Here is a 22,172-nt window from a genome sequence, read left to right on the forward strand (position 1 = left end):
ATTTAGCCCCAAAAGCCCCCAAGGCCTTAACATATTTAAATTTCAGTTCAGCACCATGCAAAACTGCTACATAGACATAAACATAAAATTTTGGACAAATATGGTAAAATAGTCCCAAAAAATGGAGTGTTTTTATTAGTCCTAAAAGAGCCCCCGGGGCACACCCAAGAGTTATTGCGAAGTATAAACAAACAAAATTATATAGAAATCAGTTAGTTACAAGTTTTCAGGAAGTTTTATAAAAATCCAAGCCATCAAATTTTTTTTTAATAAGCACAAAAGTGTCAATTTTAGCCATTTTAACAAGAAAGGCTATCCTAGGAGAGCCAACCAGAGTTTTCCTAGAAAATCCATTCTGTTATTTTTTTTACTTATATGTTCAATGTTTGTGCAAAATTTCAAAAAATTCCAAAGCGTAGTTATTGAGAAAAGTAGGGACAGACGAACGGACGGACGGACAAGGTGGAATTTACAGGTCCACCCTCCTTTTGTCGGGGGACCCAAAAAATAAATCAAAGAACTTTATATTTCTAAATAGAATATCTAAAATAGGGAAATGAAGGGAAATAACTCATAAGTTTAAGGAAGACTTACTTGTGTTTTTAAACTTAAAATTATTTTTTACCATGACTAATGTTTGCGCAAATTTTTTTTAAAATCCAAGGTATGGCTATTGAGATAAGTGCAAACAAATAAACAGGAGTGAATTACGATGTCCAATCCTTCCTTTGTTGGGGGACTAATATATATGAAATCTGTATAAATTAAAATATATGTGAGGGTATATTATGACTGGGCAATGCTGGGTGCCTCTGCTAGTAAGAATTTAACAAAAAAAAAAAATTAAAAAATGTTTTTAAATATTCAAAGCTCACCTGGATTTGGTTCCGTATTGGTTGCTGTGAGATGTTCCCGCGCCATTTTCTGGAGCACTTTCATAAATGAAGTTATCAGTCGATCGATGTAACAGGGGTTATGCATGCAAGCAGCTTTTAAAATCATCAGTGTTGAAAACAAAAGGTTTTGGGGCGTTCCATTCGATCTGCAAGATTGAAAAAACAAAACAGAAATACATGAGTTACAGTGATACTATCACTTCCCACCCAAATGTTAGGAATTAAAAAAAAAATATTAAATCGTCAGTTTTTATTACATTTTCACCCCAAACAAGGCACATTGCCACTTTGGTGTAGGGGGCTACTATCAGGGGAAACATCTACTGGGGTACTATGTAGGGATTTGGGCAGCAAGATGTTGGTTCACTTTGCACTTGAACTTTTGCATGTCAGTACAGTTGGGGAAGCAGTGACCTGGAATGGAATTCCAAAGTCTAGCAGTTCTGGGGAAGAAACTACTGGAGTAGAAAGATCTTTTACATCTAGGGATCTCTACAGTGTGGGGGTGGGATTTTGCAGCTTGTCGGGTCTGTCGAGGGTGTTCACGTCGTGGGGGCACAAGTGCTTGCAATTCATCAGAGCATTCACCATTAAAATACTTGTAGAACAGGCAGAGGGATGCAACGTTTCGACGATGGGACAGAGGCTGAAGCTTAGATGCCAGTTTAGGGCCTATCAGATTTGCGACTCTCTTTTGACCCCTGTCAAGGAGCGAGAGACTAGTAGCCGATGCACCAGCCCAAATATGACAGCAATACTCCATACATGGGCGAATGGTGGCCTTATAGAGGTACAGGATACTTTCGGGTGTTAGAAGTTTTCTAGCACGGTAGAGAGAGCCCACCTTCCTCGCAGCGGCCCTGGCAATGCCCTCGATGTAATTGTTCCAACTCATGTTTCCTGTGAACGTTAGGCCAAGGAGCTTGAAAGACGTACTCTCAGATAAAGAGTCGTTGGCCATTGCTATAGGTGGTAGAGAAGGTTTCTTGTAATTATTGAATGAAACCAGTTTAGTCTTGGCAGCATTGAACGTGACCATCCATTTTTGTCCCCATTCCACTACTGATTGGAGGTCTTCCTCTAGTGTTTCTGCCATTACTTTAGATATATGTTCATTTGTTTTCCTGTCGTGCCTGCTATAGAGTGCTGCATCAGTCTACCGCTCCAGAAGGTATCGCATTCCTGATGCAATCCTCCCCTCCATTTGCATAAGAGCCAGATATGTCCTAAAACGGAGTACTGTTACACATACATCAAATCTGTTGCTAAGATTGTTGGAAAAATGATTGGATCATTCTACTGCTCCGGAAGATATGTCATTTCCAACAGGGTCCTGGATATGACCTAAAACTATATCCCATGGTGAGGCCACACCTTGCAGGCCTTAGGGAGTGTGGAGCCCCCCTTTAATTGCTATTGCTCCCAGGTACACTCTGACCCGGAGTGGTAGTACCTGTTAGGGTCCCAACTATAGGTTAAATAAAATCTGACTTAAAAAAAAAAAAAAAAAAAAAAAAAAAAACATACTCCATTAAAAATCGTTCCTCAAAATAACTAGATTCGGCATTAAATAATCTGAAAAGGGTTGATATGCCGTAAAACAAAAACAACCAACCAACCAACCATTTCCAACAGAAACTCTTCTGAAATTAAACACGGCTTCCAATTCAAGAATTGTAAACCAAGAAGGTGAAGTTAGAGTTCATAAAATGTGATCTTGTTGCATACAGCATAACTGATGTCAACTCTTTGGTTTCGTTTGTTCATTTTGTTTTACTGCACATCAACCCTTTTCGCGTTATTTAATACTGAATCAATTCATTTTGGTAAAAGTTTTTGTGTTTCAACTTTTATATTGTCAATATTTATTCATAGTGTTTGGTTTGCTTGTTTTGTAGAGGAAAATTTTTTTTTTTTGCTTTACAGAACAAAATTAAATTTTTGCAAACAGAAAGAAAAGGCAACCCTTTAAAGTGGAGAATTAGAAAAACTTTAGTCCTCACATTCCATGAGCCATTTTTCTGACAAAGGGAGAATTGCTGCTTTTCTGGGTTGGAATCTATCCATCTAACATTTGTCGTTGACTAGTTTGTGACCTTGAAAAAGTTTTTTTTTTTGTTTTGTTTTTTTTTTAAATTATTTACATCAAGTGGCTTTATGCCCTGGGTGGAGTGATTTCCAGTGAAGTAATTTTAAAGCTATTGGATTAATAACTATTTTATCTATCAAACATTTCAATTGACAGATGCGCATAAATAGAGCCGATGTGAGACATTGTCTGGTGTGACTTATCCTCGAGTCTGGGACACTTGCAGCATGTTAAACACCAAAACTAGAAAATGGATGGATGAATGGAATGTCCATGGAAAGAGTTTGCATCCAGATGTGATGAAGTGATTGGAAATTAGGTTCCAACGACAACATTGATTTCTGGCTTATTTGTAAAACAACTTTGTTTGGTTTACGGGATATCAATCATATGTACAAGTTATTTAATCTATATATCTATAAAAGTGAGAATTTGTACGAGGACACTTCTCAACCTATATACTCAACAAATTTTTGGATCTACAGACTTGAAATTTGGTATATAGGATATTCAGACATGTGGAAAACTTAAGGGGTCAAAACTGAAAAATTGGCACGTGGGAGTCATCAGATTTTTATCTGTTAGTTGTTTCACGAATGCGCTGCATGAACAGTTCACATTATAGATTATTTATGTTAAGAATAAGTATGTTTGAAAACACCTTTTAAAGATCGTAGCAAGCAGATCTAATAGTTATCGTACTTGACTCACTGTCTTTAGGTTTTGGTTTTGAGTTCAGCTTGACTATCTTTTTTTTTTACTTTCAAGAAGTAAACTTAAAATCGGAGGCCTGCAATATAAATGCTGGAGTCCCTCAGGGGTCAATACTGGGCCCAACTCTCTTCCTGATCTACATCAATGACCTCCCTAAACACATACTTAAATCATTCGTTGACATCTATGCTGATGACACGACCATCTACGGCAACACATCAAAGGCTGTAAATGACGAAGTTCTCTCGGATTCTCTCTCCTCTGATCTCGAGCGCGTGGTTCAGTGGGGGAAGATGTGGCTAGTTACCTTTAATGCATCCAAAACCAAACTCCTATCCTTACATCATCAACGCTCTGATCCCCAGCTGGCATCAATTGTGATGGATGGCTCTCGTCTGGGTGAGGCCCCGTGTTTTGACAAGCTTCTGGGTTTGACCTTTACTCCTGATCTGAAATGGAACACGTACATCAAGTGTGTTGCCAAGGTCGCTGGAAAGATGGTGGGATCCTTCTACCGCTCCAGAAGATATCTCACTACTGATGCAATTCTCTATCTATATAAAAGCCAAGTACGGCCAAGGATGGAATACTGTTGCCATATCTGGGCAGGAGCTGCCAAAAACAGCCTATTATGCCTTGACAGAGTACAAAATAGACTTCGTGGTTTGGTGGGGGATGCCCTTTTCTCTACCCTGCAACCCCTCTCCCACAGAAGAGACGTTGCAAGCCTATCCTTGTTTTATCGTTATTTTCATGGCAGGTGCTCGTCTGAACTCCAATCCCTGGTCCCCCCTCGCCAATCTTTCACGAAAAACACCCGTCTAGCTGAATCCACTGTGAAAAATTTTCCCCACTCTATATCTGTGCCTAAATCAAAACGCGGATTTCATGAGCAAAGCTTCTTTCTTAGAACTGCACGCCTGTGGAACTGTTCCGTCTGCCTGCTTCCCTCCGGACTACAACTTGGATATCTTCAAGTCTAATGTTAACAAATTCCTAATGAACCGCCCCCTTAATTAAACACTTCATAAAATCTCCTCACTAACGTAATGTACTTGCAATAACCCTTATCCCTGAGTGGCTTCCGGGCCTTGATAAGTGGTGATCACTGTGTAAAAAAAAAAAAAAAAAAAAAACTTTAGAAAAACATAATAGTCGCACGCTCAGTTTCTGTATGAATTAAAATATAATATTTATGCATATTTTATGACTGGGCAACGCCGGGCAGCCTTCTAGTACTGAATAAAGTTGTTGAATAAAATCCTAGAAGGGAGATAATTATTTTATATTCTCAGAAAACATCACTCATTATTTGGGTTCAGCACAGCAATCCCAAAATGCGATTCAGAAAATCACATTGAAACATGAAAGGCAATTTGTTAAAGTAATTCTTTATAAGAAATATATAATCTAACCCACAAAGGTCATCGCGGCAGACTATGTTCTACACCCGAATGGATCAGATTGCATTGTTATGATGACTGAACTTATGCATTCATAACTTGAAAGTTTAATCTCTGTTGCCAATATTGATGGTGTGAGACTTTAAGAAAGCAACTCTTATGGACATGCTTCAAAAGTAGAGACGCATGCGAAAAATAAATTAAACTGATCAACATTTACCGGTGCCTGTTAAACGTTTATAAAACCAATGCAGTTGATGTCAGCAAAGCTGGGAGATGAGTTCATAGATTTCAGTGGCAGAGATGCGAGTAAAAAAGCACGCTTCGAACTTTTACAATCTAGGCACCAAAATTCGCTGACAAGTTTTCCGTCTTTGTTAGAAAGATCTTTCATGGAATTGCTGCTTTTCTGGGTCAAAATTTATACATCTTACACTGACAAAGGGAGAAGAATTGCTGCTTTTCTGGGTCAAAATCTATACATCTAACATTTATCATTAATTAGTTTGTGACCTGAAGTAGTATTTTTTGTTAACTACCTTACATGGTCTTCATGCCTTGTCAGAAGCGATTTCCAAAAAGAAAAAAGCTATTTCGAAAATAATTGTTTACTGAATATTTTCAATTCAAAATGCGGAAAGATATAAACATGAAACTTACTTTTCGTAGTTTGATAATCCATCGTAGACTACTTTGCTAACGCAGGCGTAGAGGCATTCAAGTTCATCGTATTTTGAGGCCAACGTCGCTGTGGCAGATTCTGTCGGAAAAATGCTCATCAAGCGAGACAACAAAGCATGAACAGTACGAATCACTTTGGGATTCGGGCACGTCAAGCACGCGGCAATACCTCGCTGAAGCGGTTTGAAACTGGCTAAAATGTTTTCTTTTTTCTGTAAAGAGAAACAAAACTTAATTAGTTAAGAGTGAAAAAGTGTTTGTTTTTTTGTGCTGGCAAATTTTTTTTTTTTTTTTTTAGATGAGGATCAAGAATTTGGATTCTTATTCTAACCTTGATTATTTTTTTAATATTTTTTATTGAATATATATATATATATATATATATATATATATAAAACAAGAAAAAAGCCAAAGGAAATCAAAAAACAAAGGAAAATAAAAAATGAAACAAATGTCAAAAAAAGAGACAAAAAAAATGAAAAAAATATATATAGAAAGAGAAAAACGGTGAAAAAAAAACTAAACGAAAAAACAAAAAAAATAGAAAAAATGAAAAACAAAATACAAAAAAAAAATGAACAAAAAAAAAAGAAAAAAAGAAAAGAAAAGAAAAAAAAGGAAAAAAAGAAAAGAAAAAAAAAAGAAAAAGAAAAGAAAAAGAAAAAGAAAAGAAAAAGAAAAAAAAAAAAGAAAAAAAAGAAAAAAAAATGAGGAACAAAAAAAGAAAAGAAAAAAAAGAAAAAAGAAAAAAAGAAAAAAGAAAAAAAAGAAAAGAAAAAAAAGAAAAAAGAAAAGAAAAAAAAAGAAAAAAAGGAAAGAAAAAAGAAAAAAAGGAAAGAAAAAAAAAAAAAGGAAAGAAAAAAAAAGAAAAAAGAAAAAACAAATGGAACTTACCATAATGCCGAGAAGAAAAGTCAAGAGTTCCATTGCCGTACAAATATTGACAAAATTTGGTTGATGACTTTCGACAGTATTTAAAAGTTTATCAAACCACGCAAGTTTTAATTCCACGTTAGGCCAAACATCCCTGTTCATGACAGTTTTGAGCAAATTAAAACAACGTCGAGAAAGCAATTCTCCCTGCGGTGCAATTGTTGATGACTCATTCACCTGAGAGAAAAAACAAAAAATGAACTAAAATATTCTATACGCATCTTCCAGAGAGGAAAAGGAAGAGAAAAAGAAAAAGAAAAGGAAAATAAGACGATGAAAAGAGGAACAGAAAAAAGAAAGCAGAAAATGAAAAAGATGAAGTGAAAGATTGGTTGTTTTCGGGTTATTTAATGCCGAATCCAGTTATTTTGTAAAAGTTTTTATGGTTCCAGTTCTTTATAACTTGAAATATTTATTCATGGTGTTTGGTTTGTTTGGTTTTTTTTGTAGAGAAAAATTGATTTTTATTTTTGTTTTGCAGGATATGATTGAATTTTATGAAGAAAAAGGGGGAAAAAATACATGAATTTTTGGTGCATTTAAATCAGAACACAAACATCTTCAGGAAAAGTGAATGAAAAAGAAATAAAATTGAAAAATATGGACGTCAAGATTTAATTGGGTTTAAAACATTTGGTGCTTATGCAGTTTAGCAAAGATATTAAAAAATGAAGTTAAAAAAAATCTCTGATGTACGTGCTCGTGATGAGATACATAATCTATGAGGGGATGGAGGTCGCCAATGGGAGATAACTCTTTCTAATTCTTGAAGTTTGTAAAAATGCACGAAGTTCTAATAATTGTATTAATAAATTTTGAAACAATTTTTTGAAAGAAAAAACAAAAAAACACCTAAAATTGTTTAAAACTAAAAATAATCTCGTCAAATTTTAGTGAATCTCAAGAATTATATGGAGTTATCTGCCCTTTGCACACCTTCCTGCTCATAGCTAAAATTACCAATATGTCTTTGTCGCTATTGTTGAAATAAAACATGATTTTCCTCTGTAAAAAAAAAAGAAAAAAAAAAAAGAAAAAAAAAAAAAAAAAAGAACTACTTGATCAAATTTAGTGATTTTTCTTTATGAAAACTTCATTCAATAACAGGCACGCTCTTCGTACATTATTTTTTTAATTTTTTTATGTCTTTGCATAAACACCAAAACTTTAAATAAAAATAAGAAAAAGAAATGAGATCTCACTTCTATGCTCAACCTTCCAGCAAAGAGAGGGGGAAGAGAGAGAGAGGGGGGGGGAAGAGAGAGAGGGGGGGGAAGAGAGAGAGGGGGGAAAGAGAGAGAGGGGGGGAAAGAGAGAGGGGGGGGGAAAGAGAGAGGGGGAAAGAGAGAGAGGGGGGGAAAGAGAGAGAGGGGGGAAAGAGAGAGGGGGGGGGAAGAGAGAGGGGGGGGAAGAGAGAGGGGGGGGGAAGAGAGAGGGGGGGAAGAGAGAGGGGGGAAGAGAGAGGTGGGGAAGAGAGAGGGGGGGGAAGAGAGAGAGGGGGGGAAGAGAGAGAGAGGGTGGAAGAGAGAGAGAGGGTGAAGAGAGAGAGAGGGGGGAAGAGAGAGAGAGGGGGGAAGAGAGAGAGAGGGGGGAAGAGAGAGAGGGGGGAAGAGAGAGAGGGGGGAAGAGAGAGAGGGGGGAAGAGAGAGAGAGGGGGGGGAAGAGAGAGAGAGGGGGGAAGAGAGAGAGAGGGGGGGAAGAGAGAGAGAGGGGGGGAAGAGAGAGAGGGGGGGAAGAGAGAGAGGGGGGTGAGAGAGAGAGGGGGTGAAGAGAGAGAGGGGGGGAAGAGAGAGAGGGGGGAAGAGAGAGAGGGGGGGAAGAGAGAGAGGGGGTGAAGAGAGAGAGAGAGGGAAGAGAGAGAGGGAAGAGAGAGAGGGAAGAGAGAGAGGGAGAGAGAGAGAGAGAGAGAGAGAGAGGGAAGAGAGAGAGAGAGGGAAGAGAGAGAGAGAGAGAGAGAGAGAGGGAAGAGAGAGAGAGAGAGAGAGAGGGAAGAGAGAGAGAGGGAAGAGAGAGAGAGAGAGAGGGAAGAGAGAGAGAGAAGAGAGAGAGGAGAGAGAGAGAGAGAGAGGAGTGAGGAGAAGGAGAGTGAGAGAGAAAGGAAGAGGGGAGGAAGAGGGAAGAGAGGCAGAGAGAGAATGAGGGAAGAGAGATAGAGTGAGAGAGGAAGATAGAGTGAGAGAGGGAAGATAGAGTGAGAGGGGAAGATAGGAGAGAGGGGAGGGAAGAGAGAGTAGAGAGAGGAAGAGAGGAGAGAGGGATAGAGTGAGAGAGGGATGATAGAGTGAGTGAGGGAGATAGAGTGAGAGTGGGAAGATAGAGAGAGAGGGAAGATGAGGAAGTGAGAGAGGATAGATAGAGTGAGAGAGGAAGATAGAGTGAGAGAGGGAGGAAGATAGAGTGGAGAGGGAAGAGAGAGTGAGAGAGGGAAGAGATAGAGAGAGAGAGGGAGAGGGAAGATAGAGTGAGAGAGGGAAGAGAGAGTGAGAGAGGAAAATAATATAAGGCAGAGAAGGAGAGGGAAGAGAAAAAGGCAGATGGAATGAGGAGAAAGAAAAAAGATTGTTTTCCTGGAATAAAAAAAAATGTAGCATAATTCCAATTTTTTTTCTTGAAACAAAAAAAAAACGTATTTCTGCTACAGATTCAAGATTTCACATCTGATGCAAATGTTACCTGACAAGCAATCCTTAATAGAAAGTTCACAACTGCATCACAGTACTGCTTATCAATCGGTTTATTAACATCAGTTGCATTGCGCAGGGCCTTGAAAAAAGACAAAAAGAAAACATGAAAATTTGCTGAAATTGTTTCACGTGATTTTTTTGTGAATAATCAAAATTCTTATAAAAACAATCTATATATCTATAAAAGTGAACGTGTGTGTGTGTGTGTACATCTCCATACGCAATAACTGTCAATTTTTAGTCTACAGACTCGAAATTTGATCTACAGGGTACTGAGATTAGGGAAAATCTATGTGATCGGTTTTCGGCCAGAAATTTGGCTGTTAAGGGATCAAAGTTCAACGATTTGACCTTTGAGAACTCTACCAAACTCTGACAATTTTGGGTCTAAACACTTGAAATTTTAGATATAGGTTCCTTGGACATAGATCTAACTTAATAACTTGATTTGAGCCCCAAACAATAAATTTTAAGGAGTTATAATAGGGATCAAAGTTAAAAAAAAAAAAAAATTGACCGCCTTTTCTTTTTTTTTTTTTTGCTCAGCATATACCTCCAAACGCGCGGGCAACGCAAGGCTGAAATGCTAGTAAATAATAATAAATATTTACTTGATTCTAGATCGTATATTCCTCGAATATTTTCGGGAGCAACTCCCATTCTCAATAGGTAGAAAATGTATATCCACTCTATGTTGCTGCTTTCAGTTTGAAACCAAAAATAAATATCTATCGAACACTATTGAAGTATTATTTATCTGTTTGCAATGACTGATTAATTCCTGCATTGACAAGCCTTCAAAACACACCTCTTACATACATACAAATATATACGTGTGTATATAATTATGTTATCAAAGAATATATCTTTAACAAAGCAAAACAAGATAAGAAAAGCTCAACACTATTAAGAGGAGCAAACAAATATATTAAATGGAAGATGAGGAATAAAACTTATGGTATTTTGAAGCTTGTTCGTGCCAGAGTTTATGATGAGTGGTGATTCAAGAAGTTTTGTGTGGTCTATTTAGAAGAGTCTAGATCGTTTGGAGTTAAAAACATGATCACATTGCTACGTATGTGAGAGAAGTGCATTTAGTAAAAAGGAAAAAAAAAAAAAAAAAAAATTTTTTTTTTAAACTTTAAATCTTTCTGTTGATAAAAAAATGTTTCTGACTTACATCACTATTTTGTTCTTGATCATCCTTGATTCTTTGCATTTCCCACTTAATGATCACCTCCGACAATTCCACTGCAAGTTTTCGGTGTTCAAATGAATGCTGAGATGGAAGAAAAAAAAATTCATTCAATTTGGAGAAAATTTAACTTAAAATAAAACTTTTTTATTTTGTAATTAAAAGTGCAAATAAAAACTAATTGTGTTATTTTCATCTGTATAATTTTTTTTAATGTATACTTTACATTTTATTCCAATAAATCTATATATCTATAAAAGTGAACGTGTCTGCACATTTTCCTTCACAATAACTCTCTCAATTTTCAGTCTAAAGACTCGAAATTTGATATACAGGGTACTGAGATTTGGGAAAATCGATGTGATCGGTTTTTGGCCAGAAATTTCGCTGTTAAAGGTCCAAGTTCAACGATTTGACCTTTGAGAACTCTACCAAACTCCTCCGACAATGTTGGGTCTAAACATTTGAAATTTTAAATATAGGTTCCTTGGGCATGGATCTAACTTAATAACTTGATTTGAACACAAAACAATAAATGTTAAGGGGTCATAATAGGGGTCAAAATTAAAAAAATTGACTTGTTTTTTTTGCTCAGCATACACCTCCAAACACCCGGGCAACGCCGGGCACCCATGCTAGTTTTAAATAAAATAAAAACTTTTTTAATTTTGTTATTAAAAGTGCAAATAGATACTAATTGTGTTATTTTTATCTTTTTATAATTTTATTAATTTTTATGGTATGACTTTTAATATCTTTTTCTTCCATTTCAATAAATCGCTTCAGAACACTGAAGAACAATAGAAGTGAAAGAAATGCTTTGTGTTGTCACCGATTCCGCTAACATTACATCACAAATTAGGAAGCATGTTCGCTGACTATAGCTGCAAATGTTTCCTACCATTACCGATTTGGAGGAACTGATCCTACTACCCCACCTCCTCCCACAATTTAGTTTTTAGTTTTAAATCATGCAAGGTAAAAGCAAGCAGAGCATGCAAGGATGAAAAATTTACTTTCACCATTACTAATGCTTTTACAAAATTTTAAAAATTCCAATGCATAGTTATTGAAAAAAGTACATACAAACGAACGGGGGAAAAAATTGGGGGCAATTTTACCCCTATGGGGACAACCAGATTTATCCTGGAAAATCTATTCTGGCAAAAAGTTACTTTTACCATAACTAATGTTTGTGCAAAACGTAAAAAAAAAGTATGATTATTGAGAAAAGTACAAACAAACAGGGGTGAATTTCTCCTTTGTTGCGGTTGGTTGGTTGTTTTACGGCATATCAACACTTTTTGGGTTATTTAATGCCGAATCCAAAGATTCGGAAGAAAAATTTTTTTAATAGAATATATTTGTTGCTTTCACGGCGGTTTCTATTTAACCCATAGTTGGGACCCTAGCAGGTACTACCACTCCGGGTCAGAGTGGACATGGGAGCAACGGTAATTAAAGGGGCCTCCACACTCCCCAAAGCCCACAAGCTGGGGCCTCACCACTGGATATAGTTTAAGGTCATATCCAGGACCCCCATTGAGGGACTTTTACCCTCTGCAGGGGGGCAGTCGGCATATTCTAATGCCCCACCAACAGGGCCCCCTTTGTTGGGGAGACAAAAAAAAAAAAAAAAAAAAAAAAAAAAAAAAACATGATTGTCATTTTATTTATTTATTTTTTTTAAATTCTAATTTGCATCCGATGAATGTTGCCATTTTCTGTTTCGTAGCATTTGTAAAATTTGCTCGTCAACACTCTGCATCATCTGGGAGTTTTCATCAAGATCCGAGCAAACCAGATCGGACGCTAACATACGTTTGGTTCACAAAATGCTCTAGCACCGATTAATCAAATAAAACTTTTTTTATTTGCTTATTTTGTACCTATTTGCATGAAAAAAAAAAAAAAAAAATAACAAAAATAAAAAATAACAAAAAAAAAAAAATAACAAAAAAAAAAAATTTTAAAGGCTTTAAATTTTACGTATGCACCATTCCTAAAAAAAAAAAAAAAAAAAAAAAAATAACAAAAAAAAAAAATAAAAAAAAAAAAAATAACAAAAAAAAAAAAAAAAAAAAAATTTTAAAGGCTTTAAATTTTACGTATACACCATTCCTAAAAAAAAAAAAAATAACAAAAAAAAAAAAAAAAAAAAAAATTTTAAAGGCTTTAAATTTTACGTATGCACCATTCCTAAAAAAAAAAAAAAAAAAAAAAAAAAAATAAAAAATAACAAAAAAAAAAAAAAAAAAAAAATTTTTAAAGGCTTTAAATTTTACGTATGCACCATTCCTGAGGAAGGCAGCCATCTTTGTTTAGTCGTGACGCAAACAATGTTTTTTTTTCTTCAGAATCGATCCACAAAATTTAAAAGCTTAAAACTTCTCGTATCATTTGGATTCTTCAGACTATCACGTTCATCTTCAGTGTCATCACATAAACGATGGAATGAGAGAATAAAAGTGAGTTAGAAAAAAAGAAATGTAATATTTTTTTTAGGTCCACCTCCACCATTTTCTTTAAAATTACCACTTAAAAGTTTTTGACTGAATAAGAAAATATCATTTACATTTTGCTGAGACAAGTAGTTTTCGAGATATAAAGACCTGCATTATGCACTAATTCACTGGTGGCCATGTTTGTGTGTGATAAACAAATCTACTTCTCTGCAACTGAGACTAACCTACACCATTTTTTTTTTTTTTTTTTTTTTTTTTAAAGTATTTGCGAAAGGTTATGCTGACAACGAATATCAGTTAAAGTCGGTGCAAATAATTTTACCCCCCCCCCTCCCAAATGGAAGTGTCTATTCTGAAAGCCGTTAATAACATAGGGAGGTTGAGGGGGGGGTTATTCTGAAAACCGTTCTTAACATAAAATTATTCAAGGAAGTGAAAAAAGTTGTACACGCACACACATTAATTTCCCAGTTGTGAAAAAAAAAAAACAAAAAAAAAACAAATGTGGATTTATTTCTGCGAAGAAACAGTGCCAATTACAGACAAGTAGATTTGTTTATCGCACATGCATACAAACATGGCCGCCAGTGAATTACAGTGCATAATACAGATCTTTATATCTCAAAAACTACTTGTCTGCAAAATTTAAATATTTTCTTACTCAGTATAGTCTAAAACTTTTAAAAGTTGTCATTTTAAAGAAAAAAATTGTGAAGGTGGACCAAATGTAAAAATTTACCCCTCCCCCTCTCCAAAATACAAAGATACTCACGCTAGGAGTGAAGCCCAATCGTTGCAACGAACTAACCATGTGTTGAATAAGATGATGTCGAACTGGATAGTAGACTTTGTAGTGTCTAACGACTAATTGTCTGCAGGAAAAAAAGCGAAAAAAAAAATTCTTGATTCAAGTTGGTATTTTTGAAACGACAATTTGTATTATTTGAACTTATCTTGTGTCATTCGTACAACGTTTCGGCCGATGCAGCCTTTGGCCTTCTTCTGGTGTATTTTTGTTGAACTCCGGAATTCGCACAGAATTTGAAATGGAACCATTTTAAAATTTGGGAGCCTTAAAAGTAAGGTTACCTATATTCATAGAATTGTCCGCAAGAAATGTGGCATAGCGGATAAAACACTTGGTAAATTTAGTAGTAATTTAAACCCTTCTATGGTTCAATCCTCATTGCTAGGCAACACTCAGTATACAATAGTGAATTACTTAGCCAACAGAACGAGAGCATGCCAGCTTCGTGGATTAAATAAAAGGGTTGCGTTCAAAATTCTATGCAGATTCTCAAATTCAACATGAACACTTCATGTGTTGAACAAGATACACATGACGTAGGTCGGAGGTTACATCGAATGAAACGTTGTCCAAATAACACTCAAGATGAGAACAGTAGTCCGAACAATAAAAATAAGACGAATAACTTTAATTTTAGTCATCGCAGTTCATTTTTGTTTTTCAACTTATTGTGTCACCATTTATATTTTCCTTTTCTAAGCTCCTTACGTGACCATTTTTACCTGCATTAATATATTTTGCGATGAGATGTCCATCGTTTATTGACGATTTTTTGATCTGGTCTGATCTATTTTCTTTTCACATTTCTTGCATCCTTTTTTTTTTTTTTAATTTATATTTGATTTTATTTCTATTGGATTTTTACTATTATTTTATATTTTTTTAATTATTTTTATTATTTAAAACTTTTTTTTAAATTTATTTATTATTTTTTTATTTAAATTAAAAAAAAAAAATCATTCATCCATACTCACTCCATCACAAATTAAAAAAAAAAAAAAAAAAAAAACAGCACAAAAAATTTTATACAGGGTGGAACGATAAAATTGTCACTCTAGAAAAGGCAACATGATTCCATTTCTGTTAAATGAAAACCATCTACTAGTTGGCCAGTTATGTACAAATCCCAAAAGCGATAGAAGCCTTCTATCGTATCTGAAAGTGACACAATGTTCAACAAGTGAGATCGGAGATGCGCCGCTGTACAACTCATGCTCTCTACTGATCCAAGTTATGAAAACAGGACCATTGCCAGCACCCTCAAAATTCAAATCTGGACAATTTAACGCATGCGGGTATAGCTCAAAGTTTTCGACCACGGTTATGGTGTGGTTTCAAGTGAGGGCCACATTATGCCACCTCACATCTTCAAAGTCGGCTTGAAAATCAACACCAAACTGTACCTGGATGTGCTGAAGAGTGTGGTGATCCCCTGGTGCAATCAGGACGCTGCTTAATGTGGCAGCAGGACTCAGCACCTGCCCACAAGCCCAAAGAGACCCAGGCTTGGCTTCAGAAGGAGTGCTACGACTTTGTATCTTTCTCTCAGTGGCCCCCTTCCTCCCCCAACCTGAACCCACTGGACTACTTCGTTTGCTTATATGTCGAGAACATCACCAACATGACCTCCCACAACACTAAAGGCAGCCTAATCATTGAGTATTCGCCGAGCTCCCACCAGTGCTTATGGAAAAGGCATGCTTCCAGTTCTGGACCTGTATCAAGATGGTGATGGAGGCTATAGGCAGCTACATTGAATACATCGTCGCGTGAACTGAATTGATTTTTTCGATAAGTTTTAAAATAAAGCTGAAGTCTTTTCTTTAGAACATTTTTATCGTTCTACTCTTTATACTCATATTTAAAAGACGTTCCACCAAAAATTATGCAAATTCATTAAGTACATTTCTTTTTTGAAGAAAGAACATTTTAACAGCAGCAAAGTGTTTCGGCCATAATTTTCTGATTTCATTAAGGACATAATTCAAACAAGTTTTATTCATAATATTATTTAGAAATCATTTATCGATCAAATTTGACTTTATAGATGTAAAAATAGACTTTTTTTAACCTATCAAGTATGCACATAGTTTTCATGCAATTTTTTTTTTTTTTTTTTCATATTGGGCTAAAACTGGATAAGCACTTTTTGTAATATTCATTTTATGTCTGTCTACACAGACAACCATTTATATATTAGATAATGTTTTATTTGCCAGGAACTCATTTACAATTAACGCAGTCACGTGAAACTATCATAATGTGCATGCACGTTGTTAAAAATAAAAAAATACAAAAACAAAAACCCACAAAGTTGGTATATAAAAGTAAAAAAAAAAAAAAAAAAAAAAAAAACTACAAAACAAAACCCCACAAAGTTGGTATATTCTTGACCAACATTGTTCTGGATCAACAATATCTAAAATTAAAAACAAACAAAAAAAAAACATGAATTCACTGAAGGTTAATTCAGACAGATTTTGTCAGGGAAAGGGTTACCAGCTTCTTTTTAGAGTAGTCTATTATATGAAAGAGTTGTCCATGCATATGTCTACCTAGAGAGGAATGGGCTGGGCTGGGCAGAGGAGAGGGGAATGAGGAGAGAGGGAGTAAACAGTTTGTGAAAGGGGGATATAGAGAGCCGAATAGAGAGATGGTAGTTTTAATAGAAGTATACTAACCCGGGTGCTTGGCGTTGCCTGGGCGTTTGTAGGTGTGTGTTGAGAGAAAAAAAAAACAGTACGAAGGCAGGCTCGAACCCCTACTGCGGAGGAGGAAAAGAAAGTGCAAAAAAAAGTGACACGTTAGCTGTTGCACCCATCGCCAAACCGGAAGTGACGTAGGTTTAAAATAAGGCTAGATAATCGAAAAGAGGCAATGACTTTCTAAAGTATTGAAGAAAAAAGCCATCCCAAAAGTGCTCAGTTGAGGGTGAAGGAATTAATGTTTTGGGCCAATTTTTCGATATTTGTCGTCCAAAGGGTTGAGCTTCAAAATGATACCAATCTCGTGAAAATCTGTCGCCTCTATCAAAAGTTTTTGTGAGGCATACAAACATACATACATGTATACATTTACACATACATTTAAACAGATTACACTTTTACTCTGGACAACGCTGGGTAACCGTGTGAGTGTATTATACAAAGAGCAGTTGTCTGTTTGCAGGTTCAGCTGAAAGTAAAAAACTACAAAACAAAACACCCACAAATTTGATATATTCTTGATTGACCCCGAATGAATAATATCTGAAACTTGAAAATAATTATTTATTCTTTGAGGATTAACTGGGCCAGGATCTGCCACCAAGAGATGCCTAGCTGAACATACCTGCAGACAACTGTTGGTTGTATAATAGACTAGTCTAGGAAAATGCCAGCATTTTCTTTCGGAAATAACACTGAAAACTATATTTTAGATATTGATTCAGAACAATGGTCAAATATACCAACTTTGTAGGTCTTTGTTTTGTAGTTTTTTTGGGGTTTTTTTACTTTTATATACAATCTTTGCGGGTATTTGTTTTGTAGTTTCCAATGTAATCTATAATATAAATCTCACCTGTCTGTTTAAATGTATGTATGCATGTTTGTCTAAAACTTGAGACAGATTTTCACGAGCTTGGTATCGTTTTGAAGCTTAACCTTTTAGATGACAAATATTGAAGAATTGGCTGAAAACAGTAATTCCTTCACTCTCAACTAGGCACTTTTCTACAGGGTAGGGTCGCTTTTTTTACCAATATTTTCAAAAGTCATTCCCTCTTTTCGATGGACTAGCCTCAATTTAAACCTTTGTCACTTCTGGTTTAGCAATGGACACAACAGCAAAGATGTCACTTTTTTTTTCACGTTCTTTTCTTCCTTCGCAGTACGAGTTTGAGCCTGCCTGTCTGCCTACTACCACTTTTTTTCTTGCCCAACAGACACCTCCAAACACTCGGGCAGTATTTTCAATATAAAAGAAATGAAAAAGGAGGGGGAGGGGGGGTAGAGAGGGATAGAAAGGTTTAATTACAGCTTTGCTTTGAGTATCACCAGCTAACCCTACTAGTTAATTCAAAATCATACAATCAATGCAATAAGTTATTTTTTTTTTGCAATACTTACAACAAATGAACAAGTTGGGGTACAGCATGGCCTTCTTCGACAATTATTTTCTTTGTCCAGTGTGCAAGCATTCCCTGTAAAAACAAAAATACATTTAAAGATTCAATCCAGCCAATCATTTGAAACAAGTTACTCAAATTTTTCACAATCATTTGAAACAAGTTATTTTTCACAATCATTTGAAACAAGTTATTCAAAATTTTCACAAACAACAAAAAATTCTATTACGTCATCATGATCATATTCGGTTTAGCATCCGTTTTACATACTGGTTTGATACTATCGAACCCTCTCCGCCCATACTGGACCTGTGCCGTAGTGGACGAAGTACGTGATAAAATTCAGGACGCTTGTTAAGATAGAGTCGACAGATCAATTGTTTTAAAATATGTCGTTTTAATCAAAAAAATATTACGTACTGAATTGTCATGCTGAAAATAGTAATGTATACAAATATTATGGAGGAAAAAAAAACAAAAAAAAATCGAATAGAAAATTATTTATAGTTAAAATTTTTACAGAAATTTGGGTAAAATTGCGTTTTTCTTGGATGTTATAAAGTTATAAAGTAGATGGTAAGAATCAAGAGTCTACACACAGGGGACATAACTCTGAACTTAGATTACTTAATGGCTAAAACATTTGTTTATAGCGATGGACTTTTTTTTTTTCTTTTTTTTTACTAAAAACAATAGTTGTTCTACTCTACGAAATTTCATAATTTTTGGATATATTACTTCTTTCTTAGAACTGCATGCCTGTGGAACTGTTCCGTCTGCCTGTTTCTCACCTGACTACAACTTGGATGTCTTCAAGTCCAACGTTAACAAATTCCTAATGAACCGCCCCCTTAAGTAAACATTTCATCAAATCTCCACACTAACGGAATGTACTTCCAATAACCCTTATCCCTGAGTGGCTTCCGGGCCTTGATAAGTGGTGACCACCGTGTAAAAACAAAAAAGACAATTAAGTACATAATATTGTTTTTGCTTAAAATAATAATAGAACAAAGACAGGCTTGCAACGTTTCTTCTGTGGGAAAGAAGTTGCCGGGAAGAGAAAAGAGCATTCCCTACAAGGCTATGAAGTCTATTGTGAACTCGGTTGTTAAATGTTTCTAGCAACTTCTGCTCAGAGGTGGCAACAGTCATCTCCATCCTACGACGTATTTGGCTTTTATACGGCTTTACACTAGAAATTATTTTCTATGTTGAGACAAGATTATTTTTTTTTTTTTTTTTTTTTTTTTTTGTTAGCTGAATGCCATTCCAGTTAGGTGATGAGGACCAGTGCTTTTATCAAAACACCATTCCTAGATGAATGCTTACTAAGGATAAAAAGCGCTTCAACTAACCTAAAGCTGGATTAATTTTTTACGTACTAGTCCGACATATTTTTTTTTTCTTTTACTAAGACTAGTTTTACATGTTTTTGTATTGCTTGAAATAAATAAATAAATAAATAAATAAATAAATTTTTTTTTTTAAATTTAAAAAAAAAAAAAATAAATAAAATAAAAAAAAAAAACTTTCAAACCAACCTATCTCTAACTATGGCTTTATTCAAACTACATGACCTGAAATGCAATGGATTTTCTTTGGAAGTCATTTATTTAATCAAGGCAAGATTTTTAATAGACCAGATGCACTTCTGTATGCCAGCTATAAATTAAAATTTACTTCAAGTTTAAATAAATTTGTCTAAATATATACACACATCTTATATAAAGTACATTATTCAAGAACTATACATAACATTGTTGAGCATATTTACGTTTTGCCGATCTAGTACTGGTGGATTGTTTCGTTTTAAAACAAAAATACTTTATATACTGTCTTTTTTTAAACGGACAGTTACGTGAAAGTTTTTGTGCAATTATAATTCTTAAATATTCGGGGTGAAACTTGTTAAGGATTTTTTTTAAATTCATTTTTTATGTCTATACAGAATTTTTTCAGACAAAAATGAAAGCCATAAAAGTCCTCAAGTCCTCAACATATTTAAATTTGAGTTCAACACCATGCTAAACTGCTAAATAGATATACACAGAAAATTTTGGACAACTATGGTAAAATAGTCCCAAAAATGGAGTGTTTTTATTAGCCCTAAAAGAGCCCCTGGGGCACACCAAAGAGTTATTGTGAAGTATAGACAAACAAAATTATATAGAAATCAGTTAGCTAAAAATTTTCAAGCAGTTTTATACAAATCCAAGGCATCAATTTTTTTTTTAACAAAACTGTCAATTTTAGCCATTTTAACCCGAAAGGCACCCCTAGGGAGGCAACCAAAGTTTTATTTATGTATTAATTTGAAAATCCTAATGATCCATCTTCTAAAAATAATTTCAATTTTCTTAAAGTTATGGTAGTCTTGGTGGGAAGAGAAATTATTTTATATATGCTGTACAATACCTGTCAAGAGCATGTTGAATTGTTTTATATACATATATAAATTACCTGCAGGTAGGTAAATTTATTTTAAATATGTGTTGTACATTACCTGTCCTTGTGAAGGTAAAATTATTTCATATACATGCTGTAAATTACCTATCCTAGGGAAGGCAAAATTGTTTCATATACATGCTATAAATTACCTATCCTAGGGAAGGCAAAATTATTTCATATACATGCTATAAATTACCTATACTAGGGAAGGCAAAATTATTTCATATACATGCTATAAATTACCTATTTTAGGGAAGGCAAAATTATTTCATATACATGCTATAAATTACCTATCTTAGGGAAGGTGTGATTATTTCATATATGTGTAATACCCATCCTAGGGCAGGTAAAATATTCTTTTGCTCAAAATAGCAAATGATACATAGCCATTAAAAAAATCCTCTAAGAATAAAAAATATATTCAAAATCAACTTCAATTTTCTCATTGTTTATACGGTCCTGAGCAATGTTCTGTTACTTTATTATCATGTTTAATGTTTGTGCAAAATTTCAAAAATTTCTATGGCGTAGTTATTGAGAAAAGTACAAACGGACAAGGGTGAATTCACAGATCCATCCTCCTTTTGTCAGAAGACCAAAAATGTATATGAAATCTGTAGAGTGTCCAAATTAAATTCTTATCGAACAAAATTAAATTTTTTCCATAATATGTATGATTTAACTTTCATGAGAACAGGACTCCTCCATTTTTTGCCACATCTCATCTGGTGGGAATAAAATTAATCAAAAAGTTTAATTAAATTCTTATTGAACAAAAAAATTTTAATTAAATTCTTATTGAACAAAAAAAGTTTAATTAAATTCTTATTGAACAAAAAAATTTTAATTAAATTCTTATTGAACAAAAAAATTTTAATTAAATTCTTATTGAACAAAAAAAGTTTAATTAAATTCTTATCGAACAAAAAAATTTTAATTAAATTCTTATCGAACAAAAAAATTTTAATTAAATTCTTATCGAACAAAAAAATTTTAATTAAATTCTTATCGAACAAAAAAATTTTAATTAAATTCTTATCGAACAAAAAAATTTTAATTAAATTCTTATCGAACAAAAAAATTTTAATTAAATTCTTATCGAACAAAAAAATTTTAATTAAATTCTTATTGAACAAAAAATTTTAATTAAATTCTTATCGAACAAAAAAATAAAAAAATAAAAAAGGAAAAGAAGCATACGTTTCCATCTTCCATCCTTCCTGGAAATGCAGGTGTGAGAATCTCCAAAGCTTGTCGGACTACAGCTCTCGCTTCAGCAGCATGAGCTTTCAACAAACTATGGAAGACCTGAATTGAAAGAAATAAAATATAAATTTAATCAAGGAATCTATAAAAATAAACAAACTTTGAGTTTGTATTACAATCCACATAGATTCGGAAAAAGTTGTCAAGAAACAAATGTATAACAAATAAATGTTACCAAGGGAAAAATAAATTACTCTTCTACCTAGCTGGATAAGCAGTGTTTTTAATTAATGTAAAATTAATATCTAGCTTGAAAAACGAGTAATGTCAACTGGTTACATGAGTATAAGAAAAAATGGCTGCATAACAAATTTTTCCTTGTGCTCGTGTAATCGGTTGATATTGTTGTTTGAAACAAACATTTTACAGTAAGTAAAAAACACTAAAAACCTATCCAGATAGGTAGAAGAGTAACTTATCTTGCCTTTGGTAACATTTATTTGTTATATATCTGATATTTTTACAACTTTTTTGAATCT

General features: G+C 34.4%; 1 protein-coding gene across 1 annotated transcript in view; it reads right to left on the minus strand.

Moving 5' to 3' along the window:
• LOC145263613 (transformation/transcription domain-associated protein-like) overlaps positions 1–22,172 on the minus strand; it is a 334,985-nt gene that overhangs the window by 121,871 nt on the left and 190,942 nt on the right. Inside the window, exons 49-56 of the mRNA XM_080120456.1 lie at positions 21,628–21,735; positions 17,978–18,051; positions 13,833–13,932; positions 10,581–10,679; positions 9,390–9,479; positions 6,678–6,893; positions 5,763–5,995; positions 876–1,042 (exon numbers count right to left, since the gene is read on the minus strand). Coding sequence (XP_079976582.1) covers positions 876–1,042; positions 5,763–5,995; positions 6,678–6,893; positions 9,390–9,479; positions 10,581–10,679; positions 13,833–13,932; positions 17,978–18,051; positions 21,628–21,735 — 1,087 coding nt within the window. The remainder of the gene's footprint in view (positions 1–875; positions 1,043–5,762; positions 5,996–6,677; positions 6,894–9,389; positions 9,480–10,580; positions 10,680–13,832; positions 13,933–17,977; positions 18,052–21,627; positions 21,736–22,172) is intronic.

This window comes from Euprymna scolopes, chromosome 39 (genome assembly GCF_053919585.1).
Source record: "Euprymna scolopes isolate OS-2025 chromosome 39, ASM5391958v1, whole genome shotgun sequence".
NCBI classification, from domain to species: Eukaryota; Metazoa; Mollusca; class Cephalopoda; order Sepiida; family Sepiolidae; genus Euprymna; species Euprymna scolopes.